The following is a 17,759-nucleotide window of genomic DNA, read 5'->3' on the forward strand; positions in this document are numbered from 1 at the left end:
AGCGTAGGCTTCAACTTGCTGTTGTGTGTAAGCCAACCGTTGGTGCGCACTGACGCATGCCATTTTCAACAACCGTTGAAAATTGAGTCGCAACTCTCTCCACATACGGCTCTAACTGTACATCATCTGCATCGAGTACATGAAAGGCCTGGTTGTACATGTACATCAACATGGATTGGATTCAGTCACGTCAGGGCTGGTGTGCCGTTCTCTGTCTGTTTACCACCTGGTTTCTCTGGCACTTTCTCATAAAGGGTCTTGGCGTAATGTTGCCAACATTACAAGAGCACTTCTCCACCAAAACCTGGCTGATCGGCTGGATGGTATCAATTATATCTGGAGTCATTTGTCTTTCAGGTAACTTGAATAGAAATGAGTTTTCGAGGTTGTAAAGTTCATGAACAAGTACAGTGACAAAATGGCAGTTTCACTATTGTCCAACTTATTTTGAAAGAACGACTTTGGTCGTTTAGCGATTGAAACGCAAACGTTTTAGAGACACCTTGTAAAACGTTCGCAAAAACCGGCACCTTGTCAGAATTCAGGTTTGTCTGATTTAAAGTTAAAGAAAACTCATCTTGAGTTTTGAAGTTGGTAATTTTTGCTTCAAGTAGTTAATATAGGTTTTCCCGGTCAATTTTGGAAAAAGCGCTGTTTAATTTAAAATAGAAATTCAATTTGGCGTGGACTTTGAAAACGACTTAAAACCTGGTTTCATTTTCGCAATACGAGAATTCAACATCGTTTTGCATCCTTCAAAATACATTAAAACACTTCGCGCGAAATCGCCTGCACATTTTGCGAAATAGGTTGAGTTCAAATCAAGATGATTGCAGAGGTACATTCGCGCAAAAATGAATGTCAACATTCTCATAACCAGTCCCAAATCAGGAAATTGAACGCTGACTTAATACGACTGAATGCACCCTCACTGAAACAGAATTTTTACTTGTTAAAATAGAAACGGGGATTTGAATGCTCATTCCATTGAAACGAATGCTGCCATTACTAATTCTTTTACACATATTTTACGTAATTTTGTGTGATATCAAAGATTAGCGATGATGATTTGTAATGTAAAGCTTTTTGGTGTAAATCACGAAGACAAGTTAAAGGAATAATATGCTGATGGGAATGTGCACAAGTGGGTGGTACCTGGTGTGCCTTTATTTCTGACTAGCAGTGCCAATGTTTAATAACTTGCACTATTAGTTTGATGTATGTGAATTCTTACGAAAGCCCACTACTGCCACGACGTATAAACTGCAAAATTGCCTGAATTAAATGTTAACACAAGAAGGGTTCAAAACTGGAATTACCCAGCGTTCATTGAGTAGTGTCATTCGATTTCTTGGTTGTTTTAACGATAACTCATTTGGTGGGTATAAAATAAACCAGAAATTAAACCCCCAAGATTGGTTAATACAAACCATTTTGAATAATTGCAGTTTTCATCCTCCCTTGGGTTAAAATTTAAACCAGGCAAGTTTTAGGTGAACATTTTCAAAAGGTGAAGTTATTTTAAAGTTCGTTTCTATTTTGGGCGAAAAATCTTTATGAGACGCCGTTTCAACATTTCTAGGAGACACATTAATTTTTTTCTAAAGCTTTTTTTGGGGGGGGGTCATACTACAGAAGCCCGTTAGCGCTAATTTGAACTGTGCACAAATATTTTTTTGCGAAATAACGCAATAACTTTGCAAAATAATGCAACAGTGTTGCGAAATAACGCAGTAGTTCTACTGGACATTTGGGGCACATTCGCCCGGTAACTCCGACTAACGAGAGTAGGAAGCGTGCGCATTACACGTGCAGGAAAAAAAATCATAATTAGAAAAATCATAATTAGATCAGCAAAAGCTAAAACATTGTTGTGACTGACGTTAATGTTATATATTTCCGGAAGACAATACTGATTAGTCGCGTAGCTCTTTCTGATTACATTTGATTTAAAAAAAAAAGGAAAAGAGTTTTTCTTCAACAAGTCACTCTCAATGAAAACACAAAGTTAGGAAGAATCTACGAAAAAGAACAACAGAATCAAGGCCTGGTACCTATGGCATGTACTGTGCAAGCACAGGAAATGAAAGAAAACAGTAGAGGCGCCCATTTATATTTGTTTTATACATTATTTGCATAAATCCTTGTCATCATTTCCTCTATTTTCAGTTGGGAGAACAAACAGCAAAATAAACGTTTTGTGTATCACATTAATTTCCTTCAAAAGCTGAAGAGTAATGAACTTTGACTGACAATTGCCAGTGTCCGATCTGGATTCATCACAATGACTTTCTGTCAATCCGCCCGTTCAACTGCCGATCAATTGTGAAAACAGTGAAATCTTGTCTAGCTTGAGCTGTCAACCATTGAGCTAGCTTCACTCAAAGCTGTCCTCTGTGTCAGGATCTGATGCTGTCATATCCAGAGATGGCAGAAAGGAATCTTTTGCGTTCGACGTTTGACCTTGTTCTCAATTAAGTATGGTACTGAACCCATTAAATTTGAGCCCGTCTCCTTTTGAGAGCATTTTGAGAAGACTAACCCCTCTGCCCTATCACCCTATGGGCTACAATGACTCCATGTGCCACCACTTTTTGTTTGCATCAAAGTTGTCAAACCACTTGCGCCACGACACCACCCGCCCCCTCCTAATTAAAATCCGGTAACTGTAGGTTTACTGTATTCGTTGCTGCAATGCAAGCCAATTTGTTAAACTGCATGAGTTCATCAACAGCTAGGTTGACTTCAAAATTGTGCATGCAATTAACAAATGTTGTGGTGGATCATTTGAACTCTGGGAGCAGCCTGCAGACTAATTCGATGATTGATCGGATTTTTGCATTCACAAGAAGCACTGCTGGTAGACATGGCAGAGCTCTGACTAATTTACGAGACAGTTTGGAGAGAGGTGCAGGTACTGCGTCATTGAAAAAAAAACCAAACATTCAAACAGCTCAATCTTCATTATTCAGTCCGACAGTACATGACTTGCACATGAATGAATTTACCGAGGAAAGAATGTTACAGTAGCTGTGTACTAAGTCTACGGACAGTAAAGAAAATAGTATATAACAAAACTGAAAATCGGTTCTCAGTCCTAAGTTCATGTCTTTTGGAAATTTCTGCAATTGAAATATGAAATAGAATGAAAATAACCCCAGGCAGGATAGCATTATTTTCTGTACTGCGCATTGAAGCACCACTATCACATTTTACCAGTTCAAATAAGCAACGCGACTTGAAGACCCATTCACTCACAAAATGGCGTACAAGATAACAAAGCATACAAGCAGATACTTTAAGTTATACCAATTAAAGTCGCTAACAAATACACGCACTTTCAAAATGCTGTTCTGAACAAACAAAAATTTAAATTAATGACTTTTTGATTTTTATTTGTGTCTGTAATTGTGATTTGAATAAAAGCCTTTACTTAAGTTGAAATTTTGCAATATAAATGTTTCAAAGAGCGCAACAAATAGTTGTAAAAAGGTTTCACATCAATTGGATTTTTTGTTTACAATTGTTGAATTTTAACTTATATGTCAACATGCCCGAGGGTATGTAGATTCAGATTGTCTGTGGTCTACAGAATAGAAATCTATCCAAACATATTATATAGCCTCCAGAACAAGGTTCAGGTAAAAAGTGGCCTTCGGCGGGACTGTTGTAGACAGTGAGCCAAGCGGCGTCCGTATGTGGAACTCTTTCCGAGAGCACAAACACAAGAAAATGGTTCAACCTAACACAAGTAGAGTGTGGCCCCCGGAAAAGTATCCAAAAGAAAACTGTAACTTTTACTTCTCCAGCAAAAGGTGAGATTGACCACGCTAGGTCTTATGCAAGTGGGACACAAAGAGCTAAACATAAGGACACAAAGATGACATTTACATGATGATGAACTGACGGAAGGTGGTATACAAAATAACACAGGTTACATCAGACCTCTTGCAGCAATACATGTATAGCCTACACTATACAGAAGAAAGGACCGCCGCCTGGCAAGAAAGGCCAAACCAGAGTGTACATGTAGTGCAAAATGCTTTGCCCAGTTAAACATGGGCTTTGAAAAAAAGGCATGGAGAAAGTCTGTGGAATGCTTAATCTTGTATACCTTTTGTCATTTACACGGTGGTTATGGCCCAGTACCAGAAGAATAGGCTATGGCACAAAGAACATGCCAACAGTTGGGTGAACTACTTACAGGCAGCACGACTGCGTGTCTTGGCCTAGCACCAATTCAACGAATAAACCTAAACCCCTTTGTTGCAGTTGCATCACGCATGTTCATCTGCCGCTGCCGGTGCACCAGAGTTAATGCGCGGGTTTGTATGGGGTGGCGCACTACGGGCGAGCCGCGTTCTGGTCGCGTCTCCTACGACTACGGCTTCAAATTCCTATCAAACACTGAAGAGCCGTAGCCAGTGTTCAATACTGGGATGTTGCAGTCTCACACGGAGACGCCGCACAGCATGTTCAACACAGCACGCGTAGCTTGCAGCATAAAACTTTTTTTTTAAAGTGATATTGTATTTTATGTAACATCGACATGTTCTGCCCTAGAAGCCAGTACTGATCCGTGATAGGGCCTACATTGTATACCATAAAGCAATTTTTCTCGATACCATTTAAACCTTATTGAATTCTATACTATTCGAATGTAATTCGGGTGGACTTTCGGTTAGGTTACGAGTTGCTGTGACAGAGTAAAATCACAGCGTGAACTAAATTTAAGTTCATGAATCTGCCTTTACAAAAATGTAGCAAGCGAATGTGCATCAGTCGATGGCCTTTAGTTCAACGCTGACATTGATGGGTTTCAGTCATGGAAAAACTCCGGATGCAAGAATGCACGAATCTCATTGTTCGAAAAAGGATACTGCTGCATTAGATGACTAAATACCAAAAGAATTACATCAGACATCTCATTTCCATCACAAAAGCTGTTCCGGCGTACATTGTTCGGCCCTGAACAACAAGCAAAACTAAGTGGAGGAAGATAGTGGCTACAAAAGAGGATGAGACATGCATCCATCCAGTAAAGGCCTGGTTGCATATCAATATGGGTTGGATTCAAGTTAGGTCTCCTGAGGGCTGGCGTGCCGTTCTCTGCCTGTTTACCACCCGGTTTCTATGGAAGTTTCTTATAAAGGGTCTTGGCGTGATGTTACCAACATTACAAGAGCAATTCTCCACGCAAACCTGGCTGATAGGTTGGACGGTGTCAATTATGTCTCCAGTCGCATGTCTTACAGGTAACGTGCGTAGAAGTGAATTGTGTCATTTATATATGGGTAATGACAAAACAGGCGTTTCATCACAATCCAATTTGATTCTCGAGGAACCAATTTGTGCAGTACCTGTTTGGTCACGTCATAAAATTTTTATGATGCATTGCTAACTGTTCTGTGATTAAAAACTTTACGAGCACCTTGTCAGAATTAATAATTAATTATCCTCACTCGTGAAGTTTATAATTTTTGCTTGAAGTAGGGAATAGTTACTTCTTTTGTGAGGTCAAAGATTTGCATTTGGGGAGAGTTCCATACACGGATGCCAGTCCCTAAAGTGACCTATTAGCCGTCACAAAGCAAAAGAATGTCCAGAAAAGTTCAATTTTACGAAGGAAAAAACCAAGTCGTTTTACTTAAAAACACTTAGAATTTTTTGACCAGTCTCATAAGGTTTGTGCACAGGATGTCAAGCGGCGTCCGCATATGGATCTCTTTCCTTGCATTAAAAAAAATATTAGCCCATAAAGCCTTTGGTTTCAAATCATCCAGACAATTTAAAGGAACACCGAGCAGGGAATGTCACAACTGGATGATACCCGGTGTGCATTTATTTTTGACTAGAGTGTCAATGTTTTGGTAAATTGTATTATTATGTCTGGAACCCTAGACAGGTTTTGTGAAAACAGATGCCTCGTGCAATTGTGAGTACGCACGAGTATATCTTTGAAATATTGTAAATAAAAACAACTTGTTTGAAAATTTAGCTATTTTAAAAATATACGTTTATATCTCCATAGACCAAACTTTAAAAATTGTACATTAAAAACCAAACCTAGGAAAACATCTCTCCCCAAAACGACTTTTAAAATGAAATTGTATCTCGCACAAACGAGCTTGAAAAAAAAATGTATTTCACTTTTTAAAAAATGTATACCGGTACTTCATGACTCCAGTGGGCTTCCGTAAATTCGAGTGTAAAGTTTGGTGATTTGTGAACATGCAAAGTTGATACCGGTAATATTTTACATTCGGATATCCTTTCAATTCTTTCGCATTCTGTAACAGGTGTCCTTGCTAGGCCTCTGGAGGTCGTGTTTGGTACACGCACTGTGGTCACCGTAGGTGGGTTCCTCTTTGGAGCGGGCATGATCGTCGCTTCTTTTACCCCGAGTGTCACGACACTGACATTAGCTATAGCATTGACAGCTGGTAAATACATCTTTCCTTGACCACATACTTTACATCACATGTATTTTTATGAACGATTGTATTTTTATGTTATTATTATAGTTTATTATTACAATTTCATACGCAGCCTGAAGCTAAAATACAGAAATTTACATTTCATGAATTAAAAAGGCTGACAGTTGTAAAATATAAATTGAGAAGTATGCAATAAATAAGAACTAAATACGTAAGAGAACAATTACAAATTTATAAAAGAAAAAAGCAAAGAAGTTTATGACATATCATTTAAATCTAACCCCCAGGGGGTATGCAAAACCGTATTGCAATTGGAACATTTGGGACTGTTAGGCAGAGCCCTAACAGTCTCAAATCCTCCGATTTCAACATAATTTTACATATATATTTATAATCCTTATAAAATAAGGGATGGAAATGTTCTCAAACCGTTCTACGGCGATCGGCACTTGATATTTTGCTGTTGTGTAACTGATGAGTAGACGTAACAGTAGGGTAGAGATATTTCGTCAAGGCAGATCCAGGAATTGATTTAGCGCACGCCCACATAGTTATATCTTCGCGACTGCAACTGATCTAGCCCAAGTATATGACGCCATTAATGACTTAAATAGTACGAAAATATCTAACGAAAACAACATACATACATATGACGAAACTAATGTGTATATAGGACGAAAGTGAAATAAATCTAAAACGAAACAAATTATTTCGAAGATGGATTTGCGCCTAGATGTAAATTAATTTTTGATTTTGCCCTGCCTGACATGTATTAAATTACTGTATGCTCAGTGTATGCCCCCGAAGGCTTGTGAAAAAAACCACAAGCGTATTCAGGTGGGACTCGAACCCACGACCTCCTGTTTACTAGTGCAGACATCTTAACCACTCGTCCACCGAACTTGCCGGTGTCGGCTGGCTGGTTCGAATCAGATATAGCAGCGGGTACCGCAGACAACTATTTCAAAGGTGGATTTGAGCCAGGGAAATCTAAATTAATCTTTAAAATATATAAAGGACGAAAGAAATATATATAGGACGAAACTAATAAAGTACGAAACCAATCTGTATATCGGACAACAAGACATTTAAAAGACACAGGTGATTTATATAGGACGAAAACTAATAAATATGCGACAAAACTCTTGTAAACGACGAAAAGAACGAAAATATAGGACAAAACTACCAAATATAGGACGAAACTAAAAAAAAATAGAACGAAACTAACAAAAAGTATAGAACGAAACTAATAACTAGGACGAAGCGCCCCCACCTCAACGCCAAATCGGTTGTGATATAGAGCCAAACCGTAAAATATATAAAACGAAAACGATACAAAGCTGACAAAGCCACGTTTATACATGTGCGCGGTCAAATGGTTTGCAACAGCTTTCTCCAGACATTTACTTACAACTGAACAAACTGGTCTGTAATTACTCATATCATGTACATCACCAGACTTGTGTATTGAGATGATGTTTGCAAGTTTCCATTCAGCTGGTACTTAACCAGTCGACAGAGATATGTTAAAAATTTGGCTCAGAGGGTAAGCCATACTGTCAGCAGCGATTTTAAGAAGCATGGGGGAAATATTATAAGGCCCTGGTGCCTTATATGGGTCTAAGGCAATTAGAACCTTAAGAACTTCTACAGGACTATAGTATGCAAATGAAATAGCTGAAGTAGGAAGTAGAACCTACTGCCTTAAAGTGGGGGGGGCAGAACTTGTCGTCTTATTAGGTTCACCTGACAAAAGGAGACCCTCTTGTCGGGGGAATGCCTGGGATCTTGAGCCTTGTCAGGCCTTGTGTCAGGCCTATGTTCCTCGTCATAGATGTTTGAGCTCTGCGTACCAAGGTTTGGTTGCCAGAGACCTTGACTTTCAGGTGATGAAAAGAGTTGCTGTGGAGGCATCCGTCTGTGTGGGTAGGCTTGCGGTAGATGCTATGTGTGAGGATGTCATCTTGTTTTCTGGAAACCGCAATATCAAGGAATGGGATGCTGCTATCTCTTTCTTGTTCCACGGTGAACTTGATATTGATGTGGATGCTGTTGAGGTGTTCTTAGAAGAGCTGCAGGTTGGATGGTCCGTGCTGCCATATACGACAAAGTTATCATCGACATACCTGAGCTGTGTTCTGCTGTGGCGATGGTGGTCTGCTAGTTCTTCCATGAACATGCCTGCCAGAACAGGGGATATAGGTGATCCCATGGAGGTTCCAACCGCCTGTTCGAAGAACTTGTCACGCCAACGGAAGATGGATGAGAGGAGACAGGTGTGGAGAAGATCTTGAACTTGGTCGGGTTTGAGGTCTGTGCGGTCCTTGAGTGTTGGGTCCCGTTGAAGTCTCTCACTGGCGATGTTGCACACATCCTCCGTGGGAACGCGGATAAATAAAGAGACGTCATGGAAGCTCTCCATTATGTCTTCAGGTTGGAGGATGAGATCTTGAATGAAGTTGGAAAATTGGTCAGAGTTCGTGACGTGGTGTTGCCCACCAGGGGGTGCGAAATCTTGGTGAGGTACTTAGATGTGTTGTAGGTGGGCCCTCCCCGGGAGGCCACTACAGGAAGGAGAGAGGGACATCTGGCTTGTGAATCTTGGGTTGTCGGAAGAATCTGGGGCACTTGGAGCCGGAGGGGCGAAGTTCACGATACAGGATTGGGGAGATGTTGCCGGATCGCTTGAGGTCAAGGAGTTCTCCTGGAGCCGATTCTTGACGATGAGAGTGGGATCCTTACGTAGACGTGATAGAAGCCCTACTTGAGGACGTCCTGAACCTTGCAGTCATAGTCAGTTTTGTTCATGATGACCGTGACGTTACCCTTGTCAGCTTGGAAGACGTGGATGCTCTTTTCTTTCCGTAGGGTTTGGGGCCTTGGGATATATAGGCGATGCCCTTGCCCAGATGGGGCCTGAGTTGGTGTTGCTGGTAACTGGATTTGTTTTAAGAGACTGGAACTTCTTGATTTGACGGTGGCGGGTCTCCTCAAAGGCATGGATGCTGGAAGATTGGGTGAGGCGTTGGATCTTGAGGAAGTAAGCTTGAGATACACTGGTCCTGAGGTGCTGGCAGGCAGTAGTGATCTGCCTGTCCACATAGGCGAGCGAAGATCTAGTAGTGGAGATGCGGCGAGGAAGCAGTGCAAGGCTAGCTTTCTTCAGGATTTCTTGTGACTTGGAGTCTCGAACTGGGTCTCGGAGAATAAGGCCTGACGAAACGGTGCTTGAATCTCTGCATCTTTTCAAGAAGGCTAGGCTGTTGATTCGCCTTGACTGCTTGTTGGAATGGCGCTCATACATCCCATATAACGTTAAGAGGTGGTAAAGGCATCCCGTAGAGCAAAGTTAGGTAGGATTTGAGGGTTTGCATGAGTGAAGGTAGCGATAGGAATCTCTTTTATGAGCAGGTGTGGTTCTGATAAGTCCGGGGGGGGTTCAACGTTTCGAACAGCTTGCTCTGTTCGTCTTCAGAAGAATGCAGGATTCTGGCTAGAGAGGGGTTTCGATTGGTCGAGGATTCTGTGCAGAGGATTACCTCGTTCTGGCGTATTGTACTGGATGCGAAGCTGGTTAATTGATTGATGTCGTTGACGATAGCCAAAAAGACTAGTAGGCCTAATTTGGTTCCCTGTGGAACACTAGCATGGGTGACAATTTTGAAAAGAACTGGCAATACCTCACACGATGCATACGATCTGACAGAAAATCGGCTTTCCAGGCAATAGCAGAGGGAGAAACACTTATATCCAAAAGCTTAGTAATGGCAATGGTGTGATCAACACGATTAAACGCTTTAGAAAAATTGGTTAATAATACTGGAGAAACTGTTTTGGATCGATCCGCCTGAATATGCAACATGTGAAGTATATCAATAGTCACAAGTAAAACCAAATACCAGACTTAGAATATACCAGTGAAACATTTAACGTGGAAAATAAGGGTTGGTTCCGACTGCGTTCCAGGCACCATGTCGTCAGCGGCTTCCATTGCTGGCAGGTCAGTTAGAAATGAGTCGAAAACTTTCATTCGCTTGTCTAGATAAAAAAACCCAAGTAGTGCAGGATAAAATAGGTAAGTTAACAATAAAACAACAAAAGTCGACAATGGTGAAAAACACGCAAAATAAAAACAATTGCACAATCAATTAGTGAGAAAAGGCATTTTTTTGTCTAATGAAAGTGAAATAGGCCTATTTACATGTATCTTTTTCTCGTGTCTCTGTCGACAGGATCAAGTTTAAGCATCGTCAATATTCTGACGAGGGCCATGATAGGACGTTGTTTTACAACAAACTATGCCACAGCCACAGGAATTGGAACATCGGGAGCTGCTTTTGGTTTAATCGCTGCAGGACCGATTATGCAGTTGTTGTTAGATACGTACGGCTGGAGAGGTGCCTTATTTCTTGTAGGAGGGTTCAACCTGCATCTTAGTGTTTGTGGCAGCCTCTTAAAATCACGTGCGACTGAAACCCAGACGAACGGCAGCTACCAATCACTCGGCCCCGTCGAAGATGAGGAACCCCCAGCTCGTTCAGGTGTTGAGGATACTGGTAACTTGAAGCAGCCGCGACCTAGCGCCCTCAAAGATGCAATCAGTGCCCAGTTAAACCATTTTGGAGTCTCAGTTTGTTGCCATGTTTCATTTTGGATAACTACAACCCTGTTCATCTGCAATGTTTTCGTCAATGACCTTTGGACCATCTATTTCATTTCCCTGGCTCAAGTCAAAGGTTTTTCTCCGTACGATGCTGTAACCTTTTCCTCGGTTGCTGGAATTACCAACGTGATCTTTAAGGTGGTGTGTGGTCTCATTGTAGACAGGGGATGGTTTAAATTGCGACCAACGATAGTACTGATGACCGCATCGAGCTCCCTGTCTCTACTGATTACGCCTTGGCTAACCTCTTTTTGGTCCATGATGGCTAGTGCTGTGGTCTTTGTTAGTGCATCTGGAACACTTTACTCACTCAACGATATCTACACCAGAGAGCTGCTCGGAGTGGATCTCCTTGCCTGCGCTTTCAGCTGGATGAACCTGATGACAGCTGTGTTCGATTTCGGCCTCGGTTTCTTCCCAGGTAAAGCCAGTGCACAAAAAGCAGACGGCGCCATCTCTGATATCAGTCTACATTTAAAACCAAATCAAACCAAACAAAACCAAAACACGGGACAAAATTAAAACAAAAAACCTTGTTACTAGCGGCTAAGGGCACGAAGGGTAGCACATCAATCTTTATCCGACCGCTGAAAAATGGCTCGGATGTTCATCTTTCAACTCCCCGCACTCTTACGGTACTAACTTGAATTTCAAGCAAATCCAGTTTGTTAGTATGACGTCAGTACATTTCCACGCCTGAACACATGCGGTCACAGCCGATTTTGCAACCTTGACTCCACGGACTACGTATGCGTTCTTAAGATCGCGCAAGGCATGGTGGGAACCAACATATGGCGCGGCAAGATCGTACCTATGGAAACGAGGTTGCCACATCGGAGCCGTTGGGACAGGAAGTAGAGCAAATTTGGCTGTATACACGAGCGGCTATAATCTGTATTATAATGTGCATTGCCTGACGCCGTAATTATCGAACTTGGTAGCCTCTTTTAAATTTCCATAGAAATATTCACAACTTAAGCCTCGTGGAATGGAATGTTTCAAGCCCAGTGGAATGAAACATCACGTCATGAAATAACTCTTACTATTGCACAAACGTGAAACATTCAGAATTTTGTGTACAATACCTGCGTAAATCCTCTATAGTAGGAGAGCATATAGGTCCCGCTCATGTCTGAAGCGAAACTGTTGCGAAACCGATTTGTTTCCAAAGCGCCAACCACTGGTATAGTGCACTGTTAATGGTAGACAGGTTATCGACACTACATTACGTGTAGTTTTCTCCTTCTTACTGGGAATGATCATACACGAGAGGCTCTGATGGTAGCCATCTTACGGGATAGTTGTTTTGTTCCTCAGGGAAACCTCTTTTATACGTACCCCGAGAAACAAAGGCACTGACATGCCAGATAACAGCTACGCAAACCCTCTGTGTGAAATTTATGGAGGTATTGTATAACGTGGCGTGTTAAAAGCTGTACAAAATTTCGATTTTTCCATAGGATCCTGCACAAACCCTGCCCAGCAGGCTTCACTTTGCAAAGCAATGAATAATTATATACCCGAAAAGCTTGGAAAAATCATCGATTATTAATGTGATATTTTTTCATCAATTTCAATTTTTTTTCTCAGGTTGGCTTTTCGATTGTACTGGGAGTTACGACTGGGCCTTTGTCATCATTGGATGCATAGCCGCTGTGCCGCTGGTGGGGCTATTTATAGAAAGGTTCCTAGTTAAGCCAAGCGAAAGTGGCAAAGTGACCTAAAGACGGATAGAAATACATTACGTATACAGTGTTACCTTTGCTTTGAAGGGTCAACGTTAAAAAAACCTCAATGTATACAATCTTTTTATTCCAAACTAACGTCCAGACTTTGGAATGGTTGTTCATTATGCGTGGAGTACACCGTGCAGCTACTGTATGCTAATTGTCCACGTACCCTGACGCATAATCCACCAATTTGGTTCAACCTTTGGGTGTCGGAACTCTCTCTATTAAATTATATACAACCCTGATGTCAGGGATGCAACTGTGCCCCCCTCCACTTGAGAAAGGTTTGCTTACCTGTTTGCACCGGGTTCTGCTTTCAGACAGCTTGTCTTGCGTTTTGGTATTAATGTGCTGGTTTCCACTTTTTAGATTCATGTAATGTATTGTATCCTATTATGAGTTAATACTTACAATTTACACTGCCTGGAAGACTGGTTTAATGTGGAAGGCAGCTTGGGTGATTTTTCCACAGTTCCTTGTCCTTTTTGCCTTTTCAGCTTTTGTTTGCTCTGTGCCATAAGCATGGATTGGCCAATGCCACCATCCTCCCATAAATGAGAGCAGTGGACTTTGTTATATTTTTCAAGCATGCTGTCACCTTCAGTGCATGTGTGCACTTGCACATTGTCGATCATGGGCAGACCATATGCTTGCAATTCCTCATTAATTCTTAATAAAATTTTTATTGTTAGTTTTAATCATTTCTGGTAATGACACCAAGGATCCTTCAAAGGCACCCTAGGCACTGTAGCTCACAAGCCTGAAGAAGCCTGTAGAGAGGAGACAATGAGAAGCAGTTACAGTTTTAGAGGTGGGCGGAAAACCCCAGAGAAAAGGGATGTTGGTGCTAATATCTGATAAATAAATATACCGATTACGTTCTTACCTATAGAAGTATTCTTTGAAAAAAAAAACCCGGACGGGGGCCAGTAGCCCCCTGTCCCCCGCTGGATACGCCACTATTCAACGCGTACTGTGGATGAGGCAACGTAAACATTTTTTGCCGAATCTGAGAGCTGTACAACAGTTGTCACCATGTCGGAATGAAGGTCAAAGTTTAACTTTTTAATCATGTGATGGTCACGTGATATGAAGACGTCAACCCCAAAATGTGACGCCGATTGAAATGCGACGCGCCGACGGCACATATGGAACACCATAGGGAACTGACAGCATCAACCTATAAAAGGACGGCACACACGTACTCTAGGCGTATCAGCATCGAAGTAGCCTGATCTTTATAGACGTGGTACGCACAGGTCGATCGGATATCATTTTATGCCGTTCCCGCCACGTTAGAGTTTTGTATCATTTAGGCTGGGAGGGGAATAATGGGGTGTATTGTTTCAGCCAATTGAAAATGCTCTTAAACATGACGGCAGCTTGACACAAGCCTACTGCGCACGTAATACACGCAGCAAGAATGCATCACCATCGTAACGTGATCTTTGGCATGTCATGGATATCGTGTTCATTCTAATTCCTGGATTTAAGAAAGGTTTGTGTTTCAAAGAATCCTATGAAGTCCTCACCGAATAATGTTGTTTCTAAGTAGTTTTTGGCACTTGTAAACAGGGGAAATTCTCTTGCGAATATGTCGAAAACGTCCTTTTCTTCAAAGTCCACGTGCCCATCCCTTTGCATGCGACAATAATGAGCCTTAAATGCGACATGTGAACTGATGTATAGTTGGCTCCTCAAATCGATACTAACTGAAGTGGCCGAAAGTAATCGGGATTGTTAAAATATCATCCAGATATCCGCCTCGAGCCAGATGCACCCCCTTCATAAGTTGGAAAGAGCCGTGGTGGTCGACAGGAGTGTTCATTTTGTTGGTGGCAATGCGACTGCAATGCCTGCGTTTCATAGTCGTTCGCGAATTACCGATATTAGCATGCAGTTGCCACCAAATTTGAGCCTCGGTTGCTTAGGAAATAACGCCCTCTCTTAAGCCAGCTTGAGACCCATAAGCACAGTAATCTCATCCTATAATCTGCCCGTTTATCTTCTTTGAGTCTAATAGCCTACAAAGATGTATTATCAATTATATAACGTCTGTTCCGGGGACCGGGTGATAACTTAATCAAAAATCTTTCGGCCGTGGAAGCTTGAAAAGCTGGTGGCCGGATATGGTTTATGGATATCACGTGACACCAGGGGGCTCTAAGCATGATACAGAAGTACATCTTATGAAACTTTCACTCCTTCAAGGGTACCTGCAATAACTGTATTTTACACAACCCTTTAAAATGCACCTTTGTGTCTAATGTTACCTTATTTTCAACTTTGGTTTCGCCATTTCAAAGGGTATTTTACTGCCTGCAAGTGGGAGTTTTATGCTATTGAGTATTCCGTATTCATGAGCAAAACTGTGATGTCAGCCAAGGAAGAAGGCCTCAATATTACATTAGTTTGTGCACAAAAGTCCTGCCTTTTTGCTGGACTAAATATTGTTTTCTTTACTGAGTCGTTGTTTATGTGCGTAGTAATATGCAAGCTTAAATCCCTTTCTCATAAAAACTTTTAGTAGGTAATGTTGTCAGTAAGAGATGCTTTCAGAAGGTAAATTCTGCGTTTGAACAGAAAACCCTATGCACTTAACCATGTCGTCCCTGGATGGCAACACTGCAACAGTTCCCTCTGTTGTCCAGAAAGCATGGATAATTTTAAAATTTTAAACAAATGCACTTTTCAACGCATTTTACCAAAGAGAAATGTAAAAAGAGTCTTCAGACAATGAAGAAGAGTACAACGTCGATGAAAAATTGTGTCCAAGAAAAACTTATAAACTTTAAGCTTAGATGTTAATTCAAAAGCCGTTGTAATTTTTCCCCTTTTTTAGTAGATTAAATATATTTTGGCATAGTCGTCGGGAAGTTAACCATGAAAGGAGGAATCAAAATTTAACCCAACCCCGCCCCCGTGTTGATAAGGAATTTTAATTTTGCTTGAACCAAAAAGCTTGGGTGAGGGATACTCCTATGGCCAAACCTATTATCTAAACACCATGGGATATTCACTTCCAGACTTTCCCCCGGACTATGCCTGGACTTATGGGTGCAGTCGCCCCACTGACAATAGTGTAAAACAGCATTGTTCAGGGTTCAGTACATGTAACATGCATCCCAGGGTTTTCTGAATGTCTTGAAATGTCCCTAATCTTTTAATTTCTTTTTAATTCTTTGTGGGTTAACCAATTACATTTTGAAATATTTACACAAAACAGAATCACCCCTCCCTTGAGAACTTATATGGGCCTTGCTCTGGCCGTGCCAAGTCGTCAATGGGCCAGTTCGGTATTCCAACAGCACATGCCAGTACAAGGCTATTCGGGAACAGCTGCACGCGCGAGCGTTAGTCAGTGTCGTAGTCAAGTACTTTTCGAGAACCAACGTATCCTGCCGAAATTGAACTGGTTAAGAGGGAATAAAGTAGGAGTACACAGCCATTTGATGGTAAATGCAAAAAGGTAAGATGACAAACTAAATGTAAGACTTAAGACACTCCTAGTTTTATAAAACTTAGGCTTTAAGAAAAAAAGTACTTGGAAAGTACTTGGCCGAGTACTTTTTGATAATTTTTGTCTTAAAACTTAATATTTATTAAACAGTAATAGCCTGAAGTCATCATTTTATGTCGTAATATTACCTTGTGCATGCCTATGTACATCATCTTTGCTTCCTCCAAACTAGTTAAATATTTGGCAGAGAACTTGGTACTCGAGAAGCACTCGACTACAACACTGGCGTTAGTTTGTCCTATCTGCCATGTCTGGGAAGTCATACGCAGACTCACACACGCACTTTGCTCCCGAAAGACCTTGACTTTATGGTTGCAATACACCATTAATACGCGCGCATTGAAAACAGTGCAAAATTGGACCGAAATAGCGCCACCTGTACCTGTTGACTCTCGTGAAGAGGTTGGCCTCCTTTTTTCGCCGGAAATTCAAGATAATGGCCAGAAGATCATTTTTCGTTTCAATTTTATGGGGATTAGCCACGTAAAAAATTTTCCCCGGAGATACCCCCAAAACAGCAGTTAGACTACGCTCAGCTCTGAATGTAGCCGCCCGCCTTTATCCAAAACAGGCCCGCAATTTGGGGATTTTGTGAAAGAAATACCCCGAACTGGAAACCATCAGTCCCAAATTCGGGATTTATAGGAATATTTCTATGATCCCTCCAGACTATAGCATGTCTTATTGTAAAATCCCCGTGGGATCACAAAATATTTCTGAGCTTATTATTATTGAGAAATGCAACCATTTGGTGTAATGCACCCTTAAAACACCGAACTGGCTCGTTGATAGGGGACGGGAACCAGTCTAGTATTTGCGCTGGGACGTTGGCTGCCTCGTCCCCAACTTATGGATAATCGACACTTATATACTTGTACATGAACTTAAATTTTTGGAGCGCTCACCGATGAATTTTGACATGATTGAAGGTCACAGACATGACAAAACACGACAATAGCTAGCTAACGACTCGTCACATGATGACATCAAGTCTTGTAACATAATGTATTGACCAAACCAGAAGGTCGAGGTCGGGGAAAACGCGCTCTTCCATCGGTTGGCTGACAGTGAATGTCTCTTGATTAGGGAATATTTTACAAAAATTCCGACCGTAAACAACATATTAAAACTAAGTTGGACTTTGGATGTTACACAGGGAAGTCAAAATGGCGCTTTCGCGTAATGGGGTCTGCTTCATTCTTGTGCTGCTGTCGCCGATGTCAGCTCAAGTGCGTTTTGTTCAGCAACCTGCAAATATCACAGTGGAGGAGGGAGCGACAATGCCTACTTTTACCTGCCAAGTCATCGGTCTTGAACAGTCCTCCCAGGTCTTGTCGTTTGAGAGAGAGCACCACATCATCAGCGACGAGCTCACCATCCGTCGGCCCGTCTTGGTGGATTTGGGTCTG

At 41.5% G+C, this 17,759-nt stretch overlaps 1 protein-coding gene across 2 annotated transcripts; it reads left to right on the top strand.

Annotated features, from left to right (window-relative positions):
- Positions 1-8: 8 nt before the first annotated feature.
- LOC110986905 (monocarboxylate transporter 13-like) lies at positions 9-15,970 on the top strand. Of its 2 annotated transcripts, none has more exons than XM_022249197.2 (4): positions 9-357; positions 6,300-6,443; positions 10,670-11,521; positions 12,691-15,970. In XM_022249197.2, the coding sequence occupies exons 1-4, from the start codon at positions 159-161 to the stop codon at positions 12,822-12,824; spliced, it is 1,329 nt and encodes a 442-aa protein (XP_022104889.2). In that variant the 5' UTR covers positions 9-158; the 3' UTR covers positions 12,825-15,970. The 2 variants fall into 2 exon arrangements, with proteins under 2 accessions (XP_022104889.2, XP_022104888.2); XM_022249196.2 differs by lacking the exon at positions 9-357 and adding an exon at positions 4,575-5,255.
- Positions 15,971-17,759: the final 1,789 nt, after the last annotated feature.

The sequence above is a fragment of the Acanthaster planci genome, linkage group LG04 (assembly GCF_054643075.1).
Source record: "Acanthaster planci isolate LZ-2023a linkage group LG04, COTS_SCS, whole genome shotgun sequence".
NCBI lineage: Eukaryota > Metazoa > Echinodermata > Asteroidea > Valvatida > Acanthasteridae > Acanthaster > Acanthaster planci.

Excerpts from the sequence above, each read along its gene's own strand:
- LOC110986905 (XM_022249197.2), top strand. The coding sequence starts at position 159 with ATGTACATCAACATGGATTGGATTCAGTCACGTCAGGGCTGGTGTGCC. Across the intron at positions 6,444-10,669 it reads AGCTATAGCATTGACAGCTG|GATCAAGTTTAAGCATCGTC; the intron begins GTAAATACATCT and ends CTCTGTCGACAG. Across the intron at positions 11,522-12,690 it reads CGGCCTCGGTTTCTTCCCAG|GTTGGCTTTTCGATTGTACT; the intron begins GTAAAGCCAGTG and ends TTTTTTTCTCAG.